Source organism: Oncorhynchus kisutch, linkage group LG19 (assembly GCF_002021735.2).
Source record: "Oncorhynchus kisutch isolate 150728-3 linkage group LG19, Okis_V2, whole genome shotgun sequence".
Classification (NCBI taxonomy): domain Eukaryota; kingdom Metazoa; phylum Chordata; class Actinopteri; order Salmoniformes; family Salmonidae; genus Oncorhynchus; species Oncorhynchus kisutch.
In genome coordinates, this window is record NC_034192.2 from 23,237,302 (window position 1) to 23,261,207 (window position 23,906).

The 23,906-nt window shown below is 41.9% G+C and overlaps 1 protein-coding gene across 8 annotated transcripts in view; it reads right to left on the bottom strand.

The window, feature by feature from the left end:
- Positions 1-23,906, bottom strand: part of tfdp2 (transcription factor Dp-2) — a 46,732-nt gene that overhangs the window by 11,609 nt on the left and 11,217 nt on the right. For 4 of the 8 annotated variants that reach the window (XM_020452264.2, XM_020452262.2, XM_031798128.1 and 1 more), the window contains exons 2-5: positions 20,564-20,652; positions 14,506-14,615; positions 14,197-14,244; positions 13,254-13,286 (exon numbers count right to left, since the gene is read on the bottom strand). In XM_020452264.2, the coding sequence (XP_020307853.1) occupies positions 13,254-13,286; positions 14,197-14,244; positions 14,506-14,615; positions 20,564-20,635 (263 nt within the window). In that variant the 5' untranslated portion in view covers positions 20,636-20,652. The remainder of the gene's footprint in view (positions 1-13,253; positions 13,287-14,196; positions 14,245-14,505; positions 14,616-20,563; positions 20,653-23,906) is intronic. The other 4 variants (XM_031798129.1, XM_020452266.2, XM_020452265.2 and 1 more) reach the window with 1 other exon arrangement.

Genomic DNA, 23,906 nt, shown 5'->3' on the forward strand with positions numbered 1-23,906 from the left:
GGAAATCTTTTTGTATCCAAATCCGGCTTTAAACTTCTTCACAACAGTATCTCGGACCTGCCTGGTGTGTTCCTTGTTCTTCATGTTGCTCTCTGCGCTTTTAACGGACCTCTGAGACTATCACAGTGCAGGTGCATTTATACGGAGACTTGATTACACACAGGTGGATTGTATTTATCATCATTAGTCATTTAGGTCAACATTGGATCATTCAGAGATCCTCACTGAAGTTCTGGAGAGAGTTTGCTGCACTGAAAGTAAAGGGGCTGGATAATTTTGCACACCCAATTTTTAAGTTTTTGATTTGTTAAATTTGTTTGAAATATCCAATAAATGTCATTCCACTTCATGATTGTGTCCCACTTGTTGTTGATTCTTCACAAAAAAAATACAGTTTTATATCTTTATGTTTGAAGCCTGAAATGTGGCAAAAGGTCGCAAAGTTCAAGGGGGCCGAATACTTTCGCAAGGCACTGTATATTTTTGTTTCATCAGATGAGAGGACATTTCTCCAAAAAGTACAATCTTTGTCCCAATGTGCAGTTGCAAACCGTAGTCTGGCTTTTTTATGGTGGTTTTGGAGCAGTGGCAACTTCCTTGCTGAGCGGCCTTTCAGGTTGTGTCAATATAGGACTCGTTTTACTGTGGAAAAAGATACTTTTGTACCGGTTTCCTCCAGCATCTTCACAAGGTCCTTTGCTGCTGTTCTGGGATTGATTTTCACTTTTCGCACCAAAGTACGTTCATCTCTAGGAGACAGAAAGCGTCTCCTTCCTGAGCGGTATGACGGCTGCTTTGTCCCATGGTGTTTATACTTGTGTACTATTGTTTGTACAGATGAATGTGGTACCTTCAGGGGTTTGGAAATTGCTCCCAAGGATGAACCAGACTTGTGGGGGTCTACAATTTATTTTCTGAGGTCTTGGCTGATTTCTTTTTGATTTTCCCATGATGTCAAGCAAAGAGGCACTGAGTTTGAAGGTAAGGCCTTGAAATACATCCACAGGTACACCTCCAATTCACTCAAATGATGTCAGTTTGCTTTAGAAGCTTCTGATAAGCTATGACCTAATTTTCTGGAATTTTCCAAGCTGTTTAAAGGCACAGTCAACTTAGTATATGTCAACTTCTGACCCACTGGAATTGTGATAGTGAATAAGTGAAATAATGTCTGTAAACAATTGTTGGAAAAATGACTTGTGTCATGCACAAAGTAGATATCCTAAAAGACATGCCAAAACTATAGTTTGTTAACAAGAAATTTGTGGAGTGGTTGAAAAACAAGTTTTAATGACTAATGACCCTAAATGTATGTAAACTTCCGACTTCAACTGTACATGTAGGTAAACTTAGTGACTATAAATAGATAAACAGAGTAGCAGTAGCGTGAAAGAGGGGTCTGGGTAGCCCTTTGATTAGCTGTTCAGGAGTTTTATGGCTTGCGGGTAGAAGCTGTTAAGAAGCGTTCTGGGCCTAGACTTGGCGCTCCGGCACCGCTTGCTGTGCGGTAGCAGCGAGAATAGTCTGACTAGGGTGGCTAGAGTCTGACAAATTTTCAGGCCTTCCTCTGACACCGCCTGGTGTAGAGGTCCTGGATGGCAGGAAGCTTGGTGATGTACTGGGCCGTACACACTACCCTCTGTAGTGCGGTCGGAGGCGGCGCAGTTGCCATACCAGGCGGTGATCCATGCCGAAACTTTTTCCACTTCCTGAGGGGCAATAGCCATTGTCGTGCCGTCTTCACGACTGTCTTGGTATGTTTGGACCGTGATAGTTTGTTGGTGATGTGGACACCAAGGAACTTGAAGCTCTCAACCTGCTCAACTACAGCCCCATCGATTGCAATCGGGGGCGTGCTCTGTCCTCCTTTACCTCTACTCCACAATCATCTCCTTTGTCTTGATCACATTGAGGGATATGTTGTTGTTCTGGCACCACACGGCCAGGTCTCTGACTTTCTCCCTATAGGCCGTCTCATCGTCGGTGATCAGGCCTACCACTGTTGTTTCATCGGCAAAAACGTGATGGTGTTGGAGTCATGCCTGGCCGTGCAGAGATGAGTGACAGGGAGTAGGAGGGGACTGAGCACGCACCCCTGAGGTGCCCCCGTGTTGAGGATCAGCGAGGCACACACAAACCTTGCTGATAGACCTCAATGGAAAGAACTAGCTATGTATTTGTGCTCATAGCCCCAGCCATTCAGGACAGTACAAAAAACAAAGCACTGTCTGTCGAATGCTGATGTGCTCTATGTCAGGAGTCATGGCATGCTGCCACACAAGTCCTCTGGCATATGCTGTGTTTTAGGCACACATGTCCTCTTTCTCACAACAGTTCCAGTGTAATGTGATTTCTCTAGCTCAATAGCCCAGGGAGAGTGAAGAGAGGGATTCTTACATTTCATTACAAACCACCACCTCCACATGCAAGTGAAGCACTATTGTTTATCATTTCACAAGGATCGCTGTGTGCGCGTGTGCATGCACGCACGTACAGTCATCTCATTCTCAAATCAGCAGAAACATGGTTAACTTTTGGCAAATGTGAATACAAAATGGGATAAAATTGATGATTGAATGATGATGAACCGTTAAGCTCCGCCCACACAGCAGTGATAAAAATCGCTCGCTTAAATCAGGGGCTCGCTCTCTGTGATTTACACACCAAGGGAAACCGAAAGGGAGGTAGTGGGGCATGGAGAAAAAAAGAAGAAAAATCAGGCTAAAAAGAGATATCGCCACAAAGAAAAGAGGGTGAGAGGGGGGGGTTGATATATAGACATTTTGTGTATATGTTCAGGTGAGCGGATTATGTAACATTAGGGTTGTTTGACAGTCGTAGAGCACAACACAGATGCGTTACATTTGGCAACGTGCAATTGGCAATACCAACTATGATGTAGAAAATGTCACACGGCAAGAGGCGCAAGCAGAATGTGCATATGCATGAGCGCATGTCAAAAGTTAGGACACACCTACTCATTGCAGTGTTTTTCTTTATTTGTACTATTTTATACATTTCAGAATAATGGTGAAGACATCAACACATATGGAATCATGTAGTAACCAGAAAGTGTTAAACAGATCAAAATATAGAGAGATTCTTCAAAGTAGCCACCCTTTGCCTTGATGACAGCTTTGCACAATAGACATTCTCTCAACCAGATTCATGCAGTAGTCACCTGGAATGCATTTCAAATCAACAGGTGTGCCTTGTTAAAATTTACATTTATGGAATTTCTAATGTGTTTGAGCCAATCAGGTGTGTTGTGACAAGGTAGGGTTGGTAAACAGAAGATGGTCTTTTATCAAATAGGGCTAAGTCCATATTATGGCAAGGACAACTCAAATAAGCAAAGAGAAATGACAGTCCATCATTACTTAAAGATATGAAGGTCAGTCAATCAGTAAAATGTCAAGAGCTTTGAAAGTGTCTTCAAGTGCAGTCACAAACACCATCAAGCGCTGATGAAGAAACTGGCTCTCATGAGGACCGCCACAGGAAAAGAAGACCAAGAGTTACCTTTGCTGCAGAGGAGGATGGTGGTGGTGGTGGTGTGATGGTGCTTTGCTGGTGACACCGTCAGTGATTTATTTAGAATTCAACCAGCATGTCTACCACACCATTCTGCAGCGATGCGCAATCCCATCTGGTTGCACTTAGTGGGACTATCATTTGTTTTTCAATAGGACAATGACCCAATGCACACCTCCAGGCTGCGTAAGGGCTATCTGACCAAGTAGGAGAGTGATGGAGTGCTGCATCAGATGACCTGGCCTCCACAACCACCTGAACTCAACCACCTGAACTTGAGATGGTTTGGGATGAGATGGACCGCAGAGTGAAGGAAAAGCAGCCAACAAGTGCTCAGCATATGTGGGAACTCCCTCAAGACTGTTGGACAAGCATTCCAGGCGACTACCTCATGAAGCTGGTTGAGAGAATGTCAAGAGTGTGCAAAGCTGTCATCAAGGCAAAGGGTGGCTACTTTGAAGAATCTATAATATATTTTAACTCATTTAACACTTGTGGTTACTACATGATTCCCTGTGTGTTATTTCAGTTTTGATGTCTTCACTATTATTCAACAATGTAGAAAATAGTAAAAATAAAGAAAAACCCTTGAATGAATATCTGTCCAAACTTTTGACTTGTACTGTAGGCGTGAGAGTAAGAGAACAGAGAGAAGAACAGAGAGAAGGGGAGAGCGAGAGAATAGATATAGATGAAGACGAGGAAGACTATGTAAGTGGACAGGACAGAGACATGTAAAGATATAGCTGCGTGTGTGCGCCTAAGTGAGTGAGCAATCGAAATGTCCATTCACAAACATCCCCCAACCCTCAAACTATAGGCACAGTACAGTTCCTTCTAACACGCAGTAGAGTAGAGAGTAGGAGACTGCAGAGCCGCTCATTACATAACTGGATCTCTGAGGAGCACACACACACGCAAATAGGAAGACCGTGTGTGTGTAGTGTATGAGGTAGGAGGTGGGGATGGCAAGCCGCTGCGGTGGAAGCTTAGGGTTACAGTTGTCAGGACAAATTAGTTCCAGAACCGCAGCTACTGTAGCTTGGATAATTTGGGAAGAATTAGAGAGAGAGAAGACGAGAAACAGGCTGGAAAAATGGTGGTGAATGTGCCATAATGGGTACAGGGACAGTAGTCATGGTGTGAGGAACACGCACACACTCAGTGAAGCCGAAACCACAGAGGCACCTTTTCTCCTTAGCAAAATGCAAACATAATGCAAACATACTGTAACCGAATATAACAACAAAAGAAACATATTTTCCAACATTGTTACAGGCTACAGTTACAGTTGAAGTCGGAAGTTTACATACACCTTAGCCAACTACATTTAAACTCAGTTTCACAATTCCTGACATTTAATCCTAGTAAAAATTCCCAGTCTTAGGTCAGTTAGGATCCCCACTTTATTTTAAGAATGTGAAATGTCAGAATAATAGTAGAGAGAATGATTTATTTCAGCTTTTATTTATTTCATCACATTCCCAGTGGGTCAGAAGTTTACATACACTCAATTAGTATTTGGTAGCATTGCCTTTAAAATTGTTTAACAAGAAATTCGTGGAGTGGTTGAAAAATGAGTTTTAATGACTCCAACCTAAGTGTATGTAAACTTCCGACTTCAACTATATATCCTCCAAACAGCAGCTTCAAGGGCATTATCACTTTTATACAACGGGTTACCAACATATTCAAAAATTGATTGACATTCTCATAAATGTTATTTTGATGAATTTATTCATACCGTTTCATCCTTCCACAAGATATAGTCCCGAAACAGCTTGCCTGTCTTGCATGTTATTTTGCCATTAACCTCTCTACGCACTGAACCCGTTAGCGGGATTAAATTCGATAACATAGTGATCGCTACATAAATAGTCATATTAATATTATATTATATATATTATATTATATTATGTCTCACACATGGTTCGAAAGCCTAGAATCTTGCTAATCCAATTGCGTTGTCAGATTTAAAAAATGATTTATTGCGAAAGAATACGCTGCAATTATCTGAGCCATATCAAACTACTTATTCAACCAGCACTTCCGTAACAAAATCACAGATTGAAGATCTTGTTCTGGTTGCAATCCCAAGGCTCATTGTTACACAATGAATGGTCTTTTGTTCGGTTAAATCCATTTTTTATAGCCCAACACAAAACATTTTGTGAACGCTTATCTCGTTGAATTTCGTGTCATTCAATTTGACGTAACATCCAATGTAAAATAGACAGACTTTCCCTGACTTTATCCAGTCATGTTTGGTTTCCTTGCAATCAACGGTTTGTTTGTAACACAACCAAAAAGATGGGTAATTCTGCGGGACGGATTGACCCGGAAAAAACAATTGGAAGACAACAAGTGACGAGCCCATTGTGCACCAATTATATGACCACTGTCTTGTTGATTGACTGTATTTTAACCCAATGACCACTGATAGTCTTGACATCTAGCTGGGTAGATAGCCAATGAGCAGAGGTAAACGGCAATACCCCATGGTTCTTTGTTGTAAGACAAACCTTTCCATTGAACGCTGGCATAAGGACCGTTATTTCGCCATTGCCAATTCAACCGTGAAGGAGCGCACAGCAGTATTCCGGTGACTTGCATCTTCAGCTGTTTATTTATCCAACATCATGGAGAATAAGTCAAGGAAAGCGAATTCTAAGACTAGATATAAGAATGTAGAAACAATTTTAGAGGAAATTGATCGTGAAAGTGAGACAGATCTGCATTTTGAAGACTCCATTAGCGCCCAAAGCTTTGATTCTGAAACTGAGGCATATTTTTTGAACGGAGAGGATATTGTTTTGAACTGGTAAGTTGTTCTCATGCTAATGCAGTTGTTTGAAATTAATATAAAATATTATGTGATTGTTTTTACATTCTATTTGCAATATATAAAGATGTAGTGAAATGGGTAAAGTACACATTAGCTAGTCATTGTGAGTGAGGGTCTGTTTGTTTGTATGAGAACGACCATAGTCTATGTCTGTGTCGCTCTCTCTCTGTGTGTGTGTGTGTGTATTTATATATACTGCTCAAAAAAATAAAGGGAACACTTAAACAACACAATGTAACTCCAAGTCAATCACACTTCTGTGAAATCAAACTGTCCACTTAGGAAGCAACACTGATTGACAATAAATTTCACATGCTGTTGTGCAAATGGAATAGACAACAGGTGGAAATTATAGGCAATGAGCAAGACACCCCCAATAAATGAATGGTTCTGCAGGTGGTGACCACAGACCACTTCTCAGTTCTTATGCTTCCTAGCTGATGTTTTGGTCACTTTTGAATGCTGGCGGTGCTTTCACTCTAGTGGTAGCATGAGACGGAGTCTACAACCCACACAAGTGGCTCAGGTAGTGCAGCTCATCCAGGATGGCACATCAATGCGAGCTGTGGCAAGACGGTTTGCTGTGTCTGTCAGCGTAGTGTCCAGAGCATGGAGGCGCTACCAGGAGACAGGCCAGTACATCAGGAGACGTACCTCCGCCTTTGTGCAAGGAGGAGCAGGAGGAGCACTGCCAGAGCCCTGCAAAATGACCTCCAGCATGCCACAAATGTGCATGTGTCTGCTCAAACGGTCAGAAACAGACTCCATGAGGGTGGTATGAGGGCCCGACATCCACAGGTGGGGGTTGTGCTTACAGCCCAACAACCGTGCAGGACGTTTGGCATTTGCCAGAGAACACCAAGATTGGCAAATTCGCCACTGGCGCCCTGTGCTCTTCACAGATGAAAGCAGGTTCACACTGAGCACGTGACAGAGTCTGGAGACGCCGTGGAGAACGTTCTGCTGCCTGCAACATCCTCCAGCATGACCGGTTTGGCAGTGGGTCAGTCATGGTGTGGGGTGGCATTTCTTGGGGGGGGGGGGCACACAGCCCCCCATGTGTTTGCCAGAGGTAGCTTGACTGCCATTAGGTACTGAGATGAGATCCTCAGACCCCTTGTGAGACCATATGCTGGTGTGGTTGGCCCTGGGTTCCTCCTAAAGCAAGACAATTCTAGACCTCATGTGGCTGGAGTGTAGTTCCTGCAAGAGGAAGGCATTGATGCCATGTACTGGCCCGCCCGTTCCCCAGACCTGAATCCAATTGAGCACATCTGGGACATCATGTCTCGCTCCGTCCACCAACGCAACGTTGCACCACAGACTGTCCAGGAGTTGGCGGATGCTTTAGTCCAGGTCTGGGAGGAGATCCCTCAGGAGACCATCCGCCACCTCATCAGGAGCATGCCCAGGTGTTGTAGGGAGGTCATTCAGGCACGTGGAGGCCACACACACACTACTGAGCCTCATTTTGACTTGTTTTAACCTGTTGGAACTCTAGGGGCAGCATTTTCATTTTTGGATAAAAAAACGTTCCCATTTTAAACAAGATATTTTTTCCCGAAAAGATGCTCGACTATGCATATAATTGACAGCTTTGGATAGAAAACACTCTGACGTATCCAAAACTGCAAAGATATTGTCTGTGAGTGCAACAGAACTGATGTTACAGGCGAAACCCAGATAAAAATCCAATCAGGAAGTGCCGCATTTTTTTTTTAAACCGCCTCATGCCAATGACTCCTTATATGGCTGTGAATGAGCTACGAATGAGCTTACGTTTTCTACGTATTCCCCAAGGTGTCTACAGCATTGTGACATCTTTTTACGCATGTTGAAGAATAGCTGTAAGGGACCACATTTAGCAAGTGGTCACATGATGGCTCCTGCAGAAAATCTTGCGTAAAGTACACAAGTAGCCATTTTTCCAATCGCTTCTTATGAGAAACCAATATTCCCGACGGATATATTATCGAATTGTTATGTGAAAAACACCTTGAGGATTGATTCTAAACGACGTTTGCCATGTTTCTGTCGATATTATGGAGCTAATTTGGAAAAAAGTGTTAGAGGTACTGTTAGAGGTGCGTGACCAGAAAGCTAGCCTCAGTTTGTTTTCCTCCTGTATTGAACACAGATCATCCCGTCTTCAATTTTATCAATTATTCATGTTAAAAAAAAATACCTAAAATTGTATTACAAAAGTAGTTTGAAATGTTTTGGCAAAGTTTACAGGTAACTTTTGAGATATTTTGTAGTCACGTTGCACAAGTAGGAACCTGTGTTTTTCTGGATCAAACGCACCAATTAAATTGACATTCTGGATATATATAGACAGAATTAATCAAACAAAAGGACCATTTGTGATGTTTATGGGACATATTGGAGTGCCAACAAAAGAAGCTTGTCAAAGGCATGATTTATATTTTTATTTCTGAAATATGCTTTCTCTCTTTGTTTACGGAGGTGCTACCCTCAGATAATAGCATTGTTTGCTTTCAACGAAGAGCCTTCTTGAAATCTGACATGTTGGCTGGATTCACAACAAGTGCAGCTTTAATTTGGTATCTTAAGTGTGATTTCACGAAAGTTTGATTTTTATAGTAATTTATTCAAATTTGGCACTCTGCATTTTCACTGGCTTTTGGCCAGGTGGGATGCTAGCGTCCCACATATCCCAGAGGTTAAGGGCTTTGTAAGTAAGCATTTCACTGTGTTGTATTCGGCGCATGTAACAAATAACTTGATTTGATTAATACCAGCATATCAGTTTACTAACAACAAAAAAATACAGAATTGAGTTAATAAAGCCGCATACAAACATGGTCTCTTTTTTGTTTTCTGGAATAAGGCAGCTCCCAAATGCAGGTGTTCCAGCCTGGTTCAATGCTTTCAGTGGTGGTGGGGCAAGCCAGTAGAAAATACGAAGTGTTATGTCGTGATTGGCTCAGTGTTCTGCCACTCATGGGGACACTACATCACCAACAAGTCTAAAGGTAAACCTTGGGTGCTGCCATAGAGTTGCATTAGAAGTGCCCATCCAAGAAGGCTCAAGGTCATTGGCCACAGATAAAATTACATCAAATCAAGTTATATGTACAGCAGCTTTGATTAAAATGATCATGTCAACATCATACTTTAAAAATCCTGAATCAAGTCGACAATCTACTGGCAAATCCTTTTTAATCCTTGTCATATGAAGAGAAATTATAGATAAAACGTACTGGTGCTCATCGGCCATAAACATTAGACATGTTGGAAATCGCAAATTCAACAATGACTGGTTTGGAAGGAATCAGTGAGAGTGGCTGTGTGGTCCCAAATCTGTGAGTAAGAGTCTCTTTTCCAATTTTAAAATTATAAACATTCAACATTGACCATGCTGTCAATGAAGCATGATTTGTGCAGCTCTCAAAACAACTTAACTGAGAACTGCGAAAACCTCTGTGAGTTCAGGATGAACTCTCACTGGGAAAATGTGTTTTGAACGGTCATCCAACTCAGAATTGTAAATTTGGCCTCTTTCTAGAGCTACGACCTGAAGATCAATGACGTCATCATGATTCGACCTTGTCCCCCCCCCCCCCCCGAGTTGTCAGTTCTTTTGAAAGCACCATAAATCAAGAGAATGCCGCGCCACCTTCCTGTTCAAGTCAGCACAGCACAAGGTGAGTCCAAACATGTATTGTATGCTGCTGCATAAATTATGTAATATGCCAGAGAGATATGTATACTGTAGCTAAGAAAGTAATACTAAGTGTATGTTGTGTAATAAGTTAGTAGCCCATGTGCCTCACCCTAATAATTTAGTCTATTTACCCCTCTTAAATGTTGTCTACTGTTCTGACATGGTGGTGCACATGTAGCCTATAACCTGTTTTAGAGAAATTTAATCATTGAATATTGTAAGAGCTTTCATTGTCTGTTTGTAGGCCCCCTTTATTTATCCTACGGTTCTGACTTGGTGTACAGGGAGAATACTGTAAGAACAGCCCATGTTCTGTCGCTGTATATTTCAAAAGTGCTAAACAAATAGTTGATTATGTCCGTTCTAGCTCGCTCATTAATGTCTTAATCAAAATTACAGATTGCACCTAATACGCTTGTCGTCCCCTTATGCCATAGTTTGTACATCTAAATTGTCATTAGAAACCACATTTGTTTAAGCAAGTCAGCCATAAATCAGCTTTTTTTTTTTTTTAAAGGCAGTAAATGAGGCTGAATGAACTGTTTCACTGCAAGACAAGGCTCTGCTTATAGCCAAGTGTAGCAGTGGTAAGATGTTGGGACAGCTTTATGTAGGCCCTAACATTTTTTTGGCACCATGTCACCGTTATAGTGCAATAATGTATTGTTTAGTGTAGTGTAGTGGCTTTGCTGGCATGCATCCCACTTTTTTTTTGATTTACATGCTAAAATCATCACTGTATATATCCATACAAATGATGCCAGCTGATTCATGATTTCGATGGGTTTCATGCCATTCGCTCTATTCCAACCATTATGAGCCATCCACCCTTCAGCAGCCTCCACTGGTCAGGATTTATTTTCCGTAGGCCATTACACTTGATGGCTGGTTGCAGGTGACTGAGGGGCTTTTCTGCTGTCTGCGCTTTTTTCTTCTTCCATGCAATCGTCAAAGGGGATGGATAGTCTTCAAAGGATTAAATACCCTTTCTCTCCTCACCAGCATCTAACTGCACACTCTAAGTGAGGACACTTATTGGCCAGCATGTGCACGCCATGCAGAGTGAGAGAGCCAGCTTGTGATTCGTCAGCATTCTCTGTACATCTAGAGAGTGAATGAACGGAGTCTAGCGCTTCTAATTGGAGGAGGTACCGTAGTCCAGTTTTTGTTGTATTAACAAGTGTAAAAGAAATTAGAAAATTGCAGCCTCTTGCAATATGGATATTGCACGTCAATATTACAATTTCAAATCTGAATTTGATGAATGGTGCAGCGCTAACACGCTCTGGCCCTGACACACGTACAGTTCCAGTCAAAAATGTGGATACGAATACTCATTCAAGGGGTTTACTTTATTTTTTACTATTTCTGTATTGTAGAATAATAGTGAATACATCAAAACTATGAAATAACACATGGAATAATGTAGTAACCAAAAAAGTGTTAAATCTAAATATATTTTATATTCTTCTAAGTATCCAACCTTAACCTTTTATTTAACTAGGCAGGTTAGTTAAGAACAAATTCTTATTTACAATGACGGCCTACCCCAGCCAAACCCTAATCCGGATGACGCTGGGTCAATTGTGCACCGCCCTATGTGACTCCCAATCACAGCCTGTTGCGATACAGCTTTGATGACAGCTTTGCACACTCTTGGCATTCTCTCAACCAGCTTCACCTGGAATGGTTTTCCAACAGTCTTGAAGAAGTTCCCACATATGCTGAGCACTTGTTGGATACTTTTCCTTTACTCTGCAGTGCATCCTTCACCCTGGCGTATCGCGGCAGAATGCTGTGGTAGCAATGCTGGTTAAGTGTGCCTTGAATTCTAAATAAATCACAGACAGTGTCAACAGCAAAGCACCCCCACAATGCTTCAAGTTTGGACCCACACATGCGGAGATCATCCGCTCACCTACTCTGCGTCTCACAAAGACATGGTGGTTGGAAACAAAAATCAAACATTTGGACTAAACAGACCAAAGGACAGATTTCCACTGGTCTAAAGTCCACTGCTTGTGTTTCTTGGCCCAAGCAAGTCTCTTCTTACCATTGGTGTCCTTTAGTAGAGGTTTCTTCTCAGCAATTCGACCATGAAGGCCTGATTCACGCTGTCTCCTCTGAACAGTTGATGTTGAGATGTGTCTGTTACTTGAACTCTGTGACGCATTTATTTGGCCTGCAATCTGAGGTGCAGTTAAATCTAATGATCTTATCTTCTGCTGCAGAGGTAACTCTGTCTTCCTTTCCTGTGGCAATCCTCATGAGAGCCAGTTTCATCATAGCGCTTGGTTTTTGCGACTGCACTTGAAGAAACTTTCAAAGTTCTTGAAATGTTGGACTGTCGTTTCTCTTTGCTTATTTGAGCTGTTCTCGCCCATAATATGGACTTGGTCTTTTACCAAATAGGGCTATCTTCTGTAATAAAATCCCTACCTTGTCACAACACAACTGATTGTCTGAAATGCATTAAGAATGAAAGAAATTCCACAAATGTACCAATAACAAGGCATAACTGTTAATTGAAATGCATTCCAGATGACTACCTAATGTAGCTGGTTGAGAGAATGCCAAGAGTGTGCAAACCTGTCATGAAGGTGGCTACATTGAAGAATCTCAAATATATTTTGTTTTACCATTTTTTGGGGGTTACTACATGATTCCATTTGTGTTTTTTCATAGTTTTGATGTCTTCACTATTATTTGACAATGTAGAAAATAGTAAAAATAAAGTAAACCCCTTGAAAGAGTAGTTGTGTCCAAACTCTTGACTGGCACTGTACATACTACACATGTACATACAAACATACAGTACCTACACAGTCTCTGATGGTTACATAATCTGCTCACCTGAACACACACAAAAAACCTGCAGTCATGTTACGAGAGAAAAAGAGACCGCACAGGAGAAGAAATGGGACAATGAAATATAAATGGTATCCAGAGGAGATGACAGGAAGGGAACAAAAGGCAGGAGAGAGGGGAGGCATGGTGAGAGAGAGTCAGTGTTCTGCTGTAGTGAGTCAGCAGTTGCGTGATCTTTCGGGTGTGGGGGTCAGACAGATGCATTCTGGAATAACAACAAAAAAATGCCAGACTGCAGCTGAGCTCTTGAGCAGCAGCCACCCCCCTACTACAATTGCACCATTTCACCTCCATCTACATTCTGAGCCAGGCAGTTACCTGGCTGAAGAGTCTCCTGAGCACAGCGCATCCCTGCAAAACAGAGAAATCAAACTGTTTAAGATGAATTCAATATACAAGACAATGTTACTGTGTGTGTGTCAGTAGTCAGTCCTCCTAGATTAAAACTAATTCCATTGCCTAATGAGCTGGTTTGCTTTGGAAGTAATGAGACGCTTCAGCTCAATGAGATGCTGTGAGAGAATGACAAAGCATCTCTCTGACTCAGTTTCTCTCGCCCTCTGTTACTCCCTTTCTCGCCAATTCTCCTACCTCTATCCCACTTTCTAACGCCAGCTCACTATCTGTGACTTGTTTGACTGGATAGTCTTCCTGCACTCTTCCTTTCATTTAATATTTATATATTATTCCTCTATATACTGTTACTTTATACAGTGTATTCAGAAAGTATTCAGACCCCTTAACAAAATTTTGAAAAAGTTACAGCCTTATTCTAAAATAGATTTTAAGATATGACAACAATTCATCAATACACACACACACACACACAATACCCCATAATGACAAAGTGAAAACAGGTTTTTAGAAATATTAAAGAATACATTTTTTTATTTTTATGGATGAACCTGAGCTCAATTTCGAGGGTCATATCAAAGGGTCTGAATACTCATGTCAATAAGGTATTTCTGTTTTTATAAATTAGCAAACACTTAAAAAATGTTTTTCGCTTTGTCATTATGGAGTATTGTGTGTAGATTGATGTGGATTTATTTGTAATCAATTTTCAAATAAGGCTGGAAATGTGGAAAAGGTCAATGGTTCTAAATACTTACTGAATGCAGTGTATATTATCTGTAAATCCATAGGCTAACTTACAGGCCGCACTAAATACATTAGATTGGAAATCTCTACCTAGCAATCCCTGCTGGGTGTGTGTGTGTGAATATTAACAACAGTAGCCAGAATAACAGAATCAACCCACCGGTCAGAGAAATATGAGTCAATGAAATCATGTGTTCGCTTCTTGGCCCTGGGAATAAAAAACAAAAAGTGATGTTAGCTAATAAAAAATCAATACAGTGGATGGTACTTTACTTAAATTCTTGTCATGTTCTGGAAACAGATCAAAGAAAATACCTCTTTACAACCATGATAATGTGCAACAAAACAGAGCAGTGGTGTGTGTGTACTCGAGCAAACAATGCAGTTATGTGTGTGTGTGTGTGTGTGTGTGTGTGAGAAAATGTGTATGTACTTGAGCAAATGGAAAAAAGTGTGTGTAACAGCTCACCCTGGGGTCCACTTGTTGGCATCCTGGTCAATCATAGTTGGCGTGTGTGTGCAGGGGGTACCTTTGAGGACATTCCCTGTGTGAGAAACTCTCTCTGCTGTGCTGATGATCTACACAGAAAATAAATAAGAAACAGGGGGGTGCATCAGATTGCAGGCTCATGTTCATTTGGGCACATCGTAGCAAAATGTTGCGCAATGGACATGATTGAACAGATGCAAGGATGTCAGGTGATTCGAAGAATATTGGTAGCCAGGGTGCTGTTCATTACGCACCAAATAAAGAAAGGGCAACCTGGACTCATCCAATATGAAGAGCTTATTTTCGTTTTCAGTTTCAAAACATATTCTGTTTGACGCCCTAATGAACACTTTCCAGGTGAGTCATTGAGAACAGATTCTTTGCCAAGAAGTGGGCGATTCTCTTGTGTGGTGACTGAGCATGGAGCAGGTTGGGTGTAATATTTGAGAGTCCTGCTATGCAGAAGTGTCTCGAAGCCAGAGCTGAACAAAAGAGACGAGGCGAGATCAGATGGATGCAGCAGAGTGCTAATAAATACCCCCAGCTAATTATAGCAAGCTAGTCACAGTCTGTAGCCCCCCACACACTGTTTCTTCTTCTCCTCTCAGCCAGGCCTTTCTTTTACACTTCACCACACTGGCTGCCACAAATGCAAGAGGATGGGAGACCTGGGGTGTATTCATTAACACCCACCGTAGCAAAACACTTTGCAATGGAAAACGTTTTGAATTGAAAACGAGAATTTGAAATTGGACAAATTCAGACAATGTTTTCTTTGGTACCTGGGGAATACACCTCTGATCATCGACTCTTAACTACGAAGAAAAAAAAGAATCCCAACAGAGGGCTTTCATGAATAAAAAAAATCTGCATCAGGGCTCAATTTCCGTGAACTTAAAATTATAGTGGGTTGATAAGAAAAAAGCCAATTTACTAGTCTAAAGGCTCAACTCAATCACACTTACAGTGCATTCAGAAAGTATTCCGACCCCTTGACTTAAATATTTAGTTGTATTCTTTTTTTGTTAGATTTTACCCCTTTTTCTCCAATATCGCTTAACCTGGAAGCCAGCCGCACCAATGTGTCAGAAGAAACGCCATACAAGTGGGGACCTTAGCGTGCATGCACCCGGCCTGCCACAAGCAGTCGCTAGAGCGCAATGGACCAAGGACATCACAGGGATCGAACCTGGGTCTGTAGTGACACCTCTCGGGAGGCCCAGACCCATTGAATTTTTATACATTTTGTTTTACGTTACAGCCTTATTCTTAAATAGTTTCTCACCTCATCAATCAACACACTATATCCCATAAAGACAAAGCAAAATTTGGTTTTTAGATTTTTTTTGTTGCAAAAACGGCAATATCACATTTACATAACTATTCAGACCCTTCACTCAGTACTTTATTGAAGCCTCTTTGACAGCAATTACAGCCTCAAGTCTTCGAGTATGATGCTACAAGCCTGGTACACCTGTATTTGGGGAGCTTCTCCCATTCTTCTCTGCAGATCCTCTCAAGCTCTGTCAGGTTGGATGGGAGTGTCGCTGCACAGCTATTTTCAGGTCTCTCCAGAGATGTTCGATCGGGTTCAAGTCCGAGCTCTGGCTGGGCCATTCAATGACATTGTCTTGGCTGTGTGCTTAGGGTCGTAGTCCTGTTACAAGGTGAACCTTCGACACAGTCTGAGGTTCTGAGCACTGTGAAGCAGGTTTTCATCAAGGATCTCTCGGTGGTTTGCTCCCGTCATCTTTGCCTCGATCCTGACTTGTCTCCCTGCCGCTGACAAACATCCCCACAGCATGATGCCGCCACCACCATGCTTGACCGTAGGGATGGTGCCAGGTTTCCTTCAGACATGACGCTTGGCATTCAGGCCAAATAGTTCAATCTTGGTTTCATTGAACAGAGAATCTTGTTTCTCATGGTCGGAGAGTCTTTTGGCAAACTCCAAGCGGGCTGTCATGTGCCTTTTACTGAAGAGTGGCTTCCGTCTGGACACTAACATAAAGGCCTGATGGGTGGAGTTTTGCAGAGATGGTTGTCCTTCTGGAAGATTCTTCCATCTCCACAAAGGAACTCTAGAGCTCTGTCAGAGTGACCATTGGATTCTTGGTCACCTCCCTGACCAAGGCCCTTTTCCCCAGATTGCTCGGTTTGGCAGGGCAGCCAGCTCAAAGAAGGGTCTTGGTGTTTCCAAACTTCTTCCATTTAAGAATGATGGAGGCCACTGTGTTCTTGAGGACCTTCAATGCTATAGAAATGTTTTGGTACACTTCCCCAGTGGTGTAAAGTACTGAAGTAGATCTTTAAAGTATTTTTTACTTAAGTCGTAGCTGTACTTAGCTATTTATATTTTTGACTACTTTTACTTCACTACATTCTTAAAGAAAATAATGTACTTTTTACTCCATACATTTTCTCTAACACCAAAATGTACTAGTTATCAAGAGATCATCACTGCTCATCCCCTACTGCATCTGATTTAGCGAACTTGCTAAACACAAATGCTTCATTTGTAAAATATGTCTGAGTGTTGGAGTGTGCCCTTGACTGCACTCCCCCTCCAAAAATATATATGTAAAATCAAATACTTTTAGAGACTTTTACTCAAGTAGTTTTTACTGGGTGATTTTCACTTTTACCTGAGCCATCTTCTGTTAAGGTATCTTTACTTCTACTCAAGTATGACAATTGGGTACTTTTTCCACCACCGCCCTTGCCCAGATCTGTGCTTCGACAATGCGGTCTCAGAGGTCTACGGACAATCATTCGACCTCCGTGCATGTCAGAGCAAAAAAAACAAGCTATGTCAAGTGTGGGACCTTATACAGACAGGTGTGTGCCTTTCTAAATTGAATTTACCACAGGTGGACTCCAATCATGTTGTAGAAAGGATGATTAATGGAAACAGGATGCACCTGAACTTTATTTTTAATAAATGTGAAAAGGTTTCTAAAAACCTTTAACTTTGTCATTATGGGATATTGTGTGTATTTGTCATTATGGGATATTGTGTGTAGATTGCTGAGGATTTTTGTTTATTTAATCTATTTTAGAATAAGGCTGTAACATAAAATGTGGAAAAACTCAAGGGGTCTGAATACTTCCCATGTTTAATTTTTATATAATCCCAAATATTTTTATCCGCTTAATAATATTTATGGTTAGGATGGGGATTGGTGAATTTCATCTGTGGTTAGGGTATTTCATCTGGTTAGGGTATTTCATCTGTGTGTGTGTGTGCTTTCCCACACACACACACACACACACACAACCATTAAAAAATCCAAGTTGATCTTTTAAAAAGGCTAGTTGATCATTAGAAAACCCTTTTGCAATTATGTTGGCACAGCTGAAAACGGTTGTTCTGATTAAAGAAGCAATAAAACTGGCCTTCTTGAGACTAGTTGACGGCAGGGTAGCCTAGAGGTTAGAGCGTTGGACTAGTAACCGGAAGGTTGCAAGTTCAAACCCCCGAGCTGACAAGGTACAAATCTGTCGTTCTGCCCCTGAACAGGCAGTTAACCCACTGTTCCTAAGCAGTCATTGAAAATAAGAATTTGTTCTTAACAACTGACTTGCCTAGTTAAATAAAAGGTACAAAAATAAAGAATCTGGAGCATCAGCATTTGTGGGTTCGATTACAGGCTCAAAATGGCAGAAACTCGTCAGTCTATTCTTGTTCTGAGAAACTAAGGCTATTCCATGCAAGGAATTGCCAAGAAACAGAAGACCACATACAGTGCTCCCTTCACAGAACAGCACAAACTGGCTCTAACAAGAATAGAAGGAGTGGGAGGCCCCAGTGCACAACTGAGCAAGTGGACAAGTACACTAGAGTGTCTAGTTTGAGAAACAGACACCTCACAAGTCGTCAACTGGCAGCTTCATTAAATAGTACCGCAAAACACCAGTCTCAAAGTCAACAGTGAAGAGGCGACTCCGGAATGCTAGCCTTCTAGGCAGGATTCCTCTGTCCAGTGTCTGTGTTCTTTTGCCCATCTTAATCTTTAATTTATATATTGGCCAGTCTGAGATATGGCTTTTTCTTTGCAACTCTGCCTAGAAGGCCAGCATCCCAGAGTCACAGCTTTACCGTTGACATTGAGACCAGTGTTTTGCGGGTACCATTTAATGAAGCTGCCAGTAAAGGGTATAAACACGGTTTCCCATGCTTGTTCAATGAACCATAAACAATTAAATGAACATGCACCTGTGAAACGGTCGTTAACTTCACTAGGGTAGGGGGCAGCATTCGGAATTTTGGATGAAAAACATGCCCAAATTAAACTGCCTGCTACTCAGGCCCAGAAGCTATATGCATATAATTAGTAGATTTGGATAGAAAACACTGAAAAACACTCAGTTTCCAAAACTGTTCAAATAATGTCTGTGAGTATAACAGAACTAATATGGCAGGAGAAAACCCAGAGGAAAATCCAACCAGGAAGTACTATTAGGCTGTTTTTCCATTGAAAGCCTATCCACCATACAAAGACTTAGGACCCAGTTCACGATCTCTGTGGCTTCCTCTACATGTGGCAAGTCTTTAGGCATTGTTTCAGGCTTTTACTCTGAAAAATGAGGGAGATACAGCACTTTCAATGAGAGGCCAGTGGAAATTTCCAGACATGAGCCCAGCGTGTGATCGGGAGCCCGCATTTCTTGTTTACCTTTTCTATTGACAAAGCTTTTGTCCGGTTGAAATAGATTATTTTTGGGGGAATAAACTACCTGAAAATTGATTTTAAACATCGTTTGACATGTTTCTACTAACTTTTATTGTACTTTTAGACTTTTCATCTTGATGTTAAGAGCGCGCATTGTGCCTTTAGATTTCTGAACTAAACGCACCAACAAAACGTTTTTTTTGGGACATAAAGAGGGACATTATCGAACAAAACAAACATTTATAGTCTAACATGGAGACCTGGGAGTGCCACCAGATGAAGAACAAAGGTAAGTGATTAATCTTAACGCCATTTCTGACACCTCTCCTTGGTTGGAAAATGGCTGTATGGTTTTCTGTGACTAGGCACTGACTTAAATCGCATGGTGTGATTTCTCCGTAAAGCCTTTTTGAAATTGGACACTGTGGTTGGATTTACAAGAAGTTTATCTTTAAAATGGTGTATAATACTTGTATGTTTGAGGAATTTTAATTATGGGATTTCTGTTTTGAATTTGGTGCCCTGCAATTTCACTGGCTGTTGTCGAGGTGGGAAGCTAGCGTACCAGAGAGGTTAAGACACTAACAGCTTACAGACGGTAGGCAATTAAGATCACAGTTATGAAAACTTAGGACACTAAAGAGGCCTTTCTACTGACTCTGAAAAACACCAAAAGAAAGATGCCCAGGGTCCCTGCTCATCTGCGTGAACATGCCTGAGGCATGCTGCAAGGAGGCATGAGGACTGCAGATATGGCCAGGGCAATAAATTGCAATGTCCGTACTGTGAGACCCCTAAGACAGCGCTACAGGGAGACAGGACAGACAGCTGATCGTCCTCGCAGTGGCAGACCACGTTTAACACCTGCACAGGATCAGTACATCTGAACATCACACCTGCGGGACAGGTACAGGATGGCAACAACGACTGCCCAAGTTACCCCAGGAATGCACAATTCTTCCATCAGTGCTCAGACTGTCCGCAATAGGCTGAGAGAGGCTGGACTGAGGGCTTGTTGTAAAGGCAGGTAGACATCACAGACATCACCAGCAACAAAGTCACCTATTGGCACAAACCCACTGTTGATGGATCAGATTGGGAAAAAGTGCTCTTCAATGACGAATATATTTAGATTTGTTTAACACTTTTTTGGTTACTACATGATTCCATGTGTTATTTCATAGTTTTGATGTCTTCACAACTATGCTACAATGTAGAAAATAGTACAAAATAAAGAAAAACCCTGGAATGAGTAGGTGTGTCCAAACTTTTGACTGTGTAGGCTGGGCATACTTAACGCACTGAGACAAAAAAAAGGGCTTTATAAAATAGATTTGATTAATACATTTGTACAAAACACTCACCATCTGGGTCCTCACATTGGCATTGACTGCTTCTAGTGTGATATTTGTTGCTGGGCTGTAGTCGGACGGCATCACAAGTGAAATATTGCCTGAAAAACATGGTAAAGGGATAAACTATTTGAAGTGTTCCTCATTGGGCAAAAAATATCCAATGTCTGCCTACACAAATGTATATTTTACCAATTGATAAAGAAAGATCATCCAATTGGTTTAGTAAGGTTTTAAAGAAGCATTGTTTTATGCCTGGTTTTTGGGTTCCATTCCCGCTGAGGGCACCCATACAAAATAATTATGCATTCATGACTAAGTTGCTTTGGATAAAAGCATCATTATATTATTATATCGATATCAGCAAGGCATATGTGATATTGGTGTCCTTCCTGTTAACCTACAACATTATGTAAAAACCCACATACATAACTGTTCCTGCATGCACAAAAATGTGGTTTTGTATAGTGTATCTTTAAATTAGCCACTGATGGGACTTTGTGGATGGTTGCCACTTTCCATTGCAATTAAATTCAAACTGGTTTAGTAGGTTTCATTCACACCTGGCCCAACGGTCTTGAAAGTCAGAGCTGTGGAAGTGAACGGAAGAGTGCACATTCACACAGGTGTAAGGAGTTGTTCCTAACCACATGACCTGATCGGCAAATGTAGCTTTTTTTTCTCTCCATAGGGCAGTGATTTGAATTAACATGTTAATAACTTGGAGTGTGACATAAAATGTTGAAAAAGCAGTGTGTTACTTTGCAGCCTTACTCTAAAATTGATTAAATAAAGCATTTCCTCATCAATATACAGACACACACACACAAATATCCCATAATGACAAAATGAACAGGTTAGAAATTTTAGCAAAATTATAAAAAGGAAAAACAGAAGTACCTTATTTACATAAGTATTCAGACACTTTGCTATGAGATTCGAAATTGAGATCACGTGCATCCTGTTTCCATTGATGGTCCTTGTTTTTATAACTTGATTGAAGTCCACCTGTGGTAAAATCAATTGATTGGACATGATTTGGAAAGGCACACACCTGTCCATATAAGGTCCCACATGAGGTTGAAGGAATTGTCTGTAGAGCTCCGACAGGATTGTGTCGAGGCACAGATCTAGGGAAAGGTACCAAAACATCTATGCAGCATTGAAGGTCGCCAAGAAAACAGTGGCCTCCATCATTCTTAAACAATAGAAGTTTGGAACCACCAAGACTCTTCCTAGAGCTGGCCACCCAGCCAAACAGCAATCGGGGGAAAAGGGCCTTGGTCAGGGAGGTGACCAAGAACCCGGTGGTCACTGACAGAGCTCTAGAATTCCTTTGTGTAGATGGGAGAACCTTCCAGAAGGACAACCATCTCTGCAATACTCCACCCATCAGGCATTTATGGTAGAGCTGCCAGACAGAAGCCACTCCTCCGTAAAAGCCACGACAGACCACTTGGGAGTTTGCCAAAAGGCACCTAAAGCGCTCTCAGACCACGAAGAACAAGATTCCCTGGTCTGATGAAACCAAGATTGAACTCCTTGGCCTGAATCCCAAGCATCACGTCTGGAGGAAACAGGGCACCATCCCCAGGCATTGTGGTGGCAGCATCATGCCGTGGGAATGTTTTATAGCGGCAGGGACTGGGAGACTAGTCAGGATCGAGGGAAAGATAAAGTGCAAAAAACAGAGATCTTTGATGAAAACCTGCTCCAGAATGTTCACCTTCCAACAGGACAACGAACCTAAGCACACAGCCAAGACAATGCAGGAGTGGCTTCAGGACAAGTCTCTGAATGTCCTTGAGTGGCCCAGCCAGAGCCCAGACTTGAACCCGATTCAACATCTCTGGAGAGAGCAGCGATAATCCCCATCCAACCTGACAGAGCTTGAGAGGATCTGCAGAGACTCCCCAAATACAGGTGTGCCAAGCTTGTAGCATCATACCCAAGAAGACACAAGGCTGTAATCAATGCCAAAAGGTGGTTCAACAAATGTACTGAGTAAAGGGTCTAAATAATAAATGTGTTATCAGTTTGTTTTACACATTTGCAAAAATTTCTAAAAACCTATTTTTGCTTGGTCATTATGAGGTAGTGTGTGCAGATTGATTCAATTGCATTTTAGAGTAAGGTTAACATAACAAAATGTTGAAAAACTCAAGGGATCTGAATAATTTCCGAATGCACTGTATATACACAAAAAGACGCCCCTTCAAATTAGTGGATTCGGCTATTTGAAACACGCCCGCTGTTGACAGATGTATAAAATCGAGGACACAGCCATGCAATCTCCATAGAGATTGCATGGCTACAAACATTAGCAGTAGAATGGCCTTACTGAAGAGCTCAGTGACTTTCAACATGGCACCGTCATAGAAGGCCACCTTTCCAACAAGTCAGTTCGTAAAATTTCTGCTCTGCTAGAGCTTCCCCGGTCAGCTGTAAGCGTTGTTATTGTGATGTGGAAACATCTAGGTGCAGCAAAAGGCTCAGTAGCGAAGTGGTAGGCCACACAAGAGAACAGAACGGGACCGCCGACTGCTGAAGCGCGCAGCGTGTTCAAATCATCTGTTCTCGGTTGCAACACTCACTACCAAGTTCCAAACTGCCTCTGGAAGCAATATCGGCACAAGAACTGTTCGAGAGCTTCATGAAATAGGCTTGTGTGCGGCCGCGCGGCCATGGAAACCCAAGGTCACCATGCGGAATGCCAAGCATCGGCTGGAGATGTGTAAAGCTCGCCGCCATTCGATATGGGGGTAGTGGAAACGCGTTCTCTGGAGTGACGAATCACACTTCACCAACTGGCAGTCTGACGGACGCCAGGAGAATGCTATCTGCTCCAATGCATAGTGCCAACTGTAAATTTTGGTGGAGGAGGAATAATAGTCTGGCCCTGTTTTTCATGGTTCGGGCTAGGCTCCGTAGTTCCAGTGAAGGAACTAAGGAGCTTAGACTCCGTAGTTCCAGTGAAGGGAAATGTTAATGCTACAACATACAGCGACATTTTAGATTATTCTGTGCTTCCAACTTTGTGGCATCAGTTTGGGGAAGGCCTTTTCCTGTTTAAGCATGACAATGCCCTCATGCACAAAGCGAGACCCATACAGAAATGGTTTATTGAGATCGGTGTGGAAGAACTTGACTGGGCTGCACAGAGCCCTGACCTCAACACCCTTTTGGGATGAATTGGAACTCCGACTGAGCCAGGCCTAATCGCCTAACATCAGAGCCCGACCTCACTAATGCTCTTGTGCCTGGATGGAATCAAGTCCCTGTAGCAATGTTCCAACATCTAGGGAAAGCCTTCCCAGAAGAATGGAGGCTGTTATAGCAGTAACTCCATGTCAAT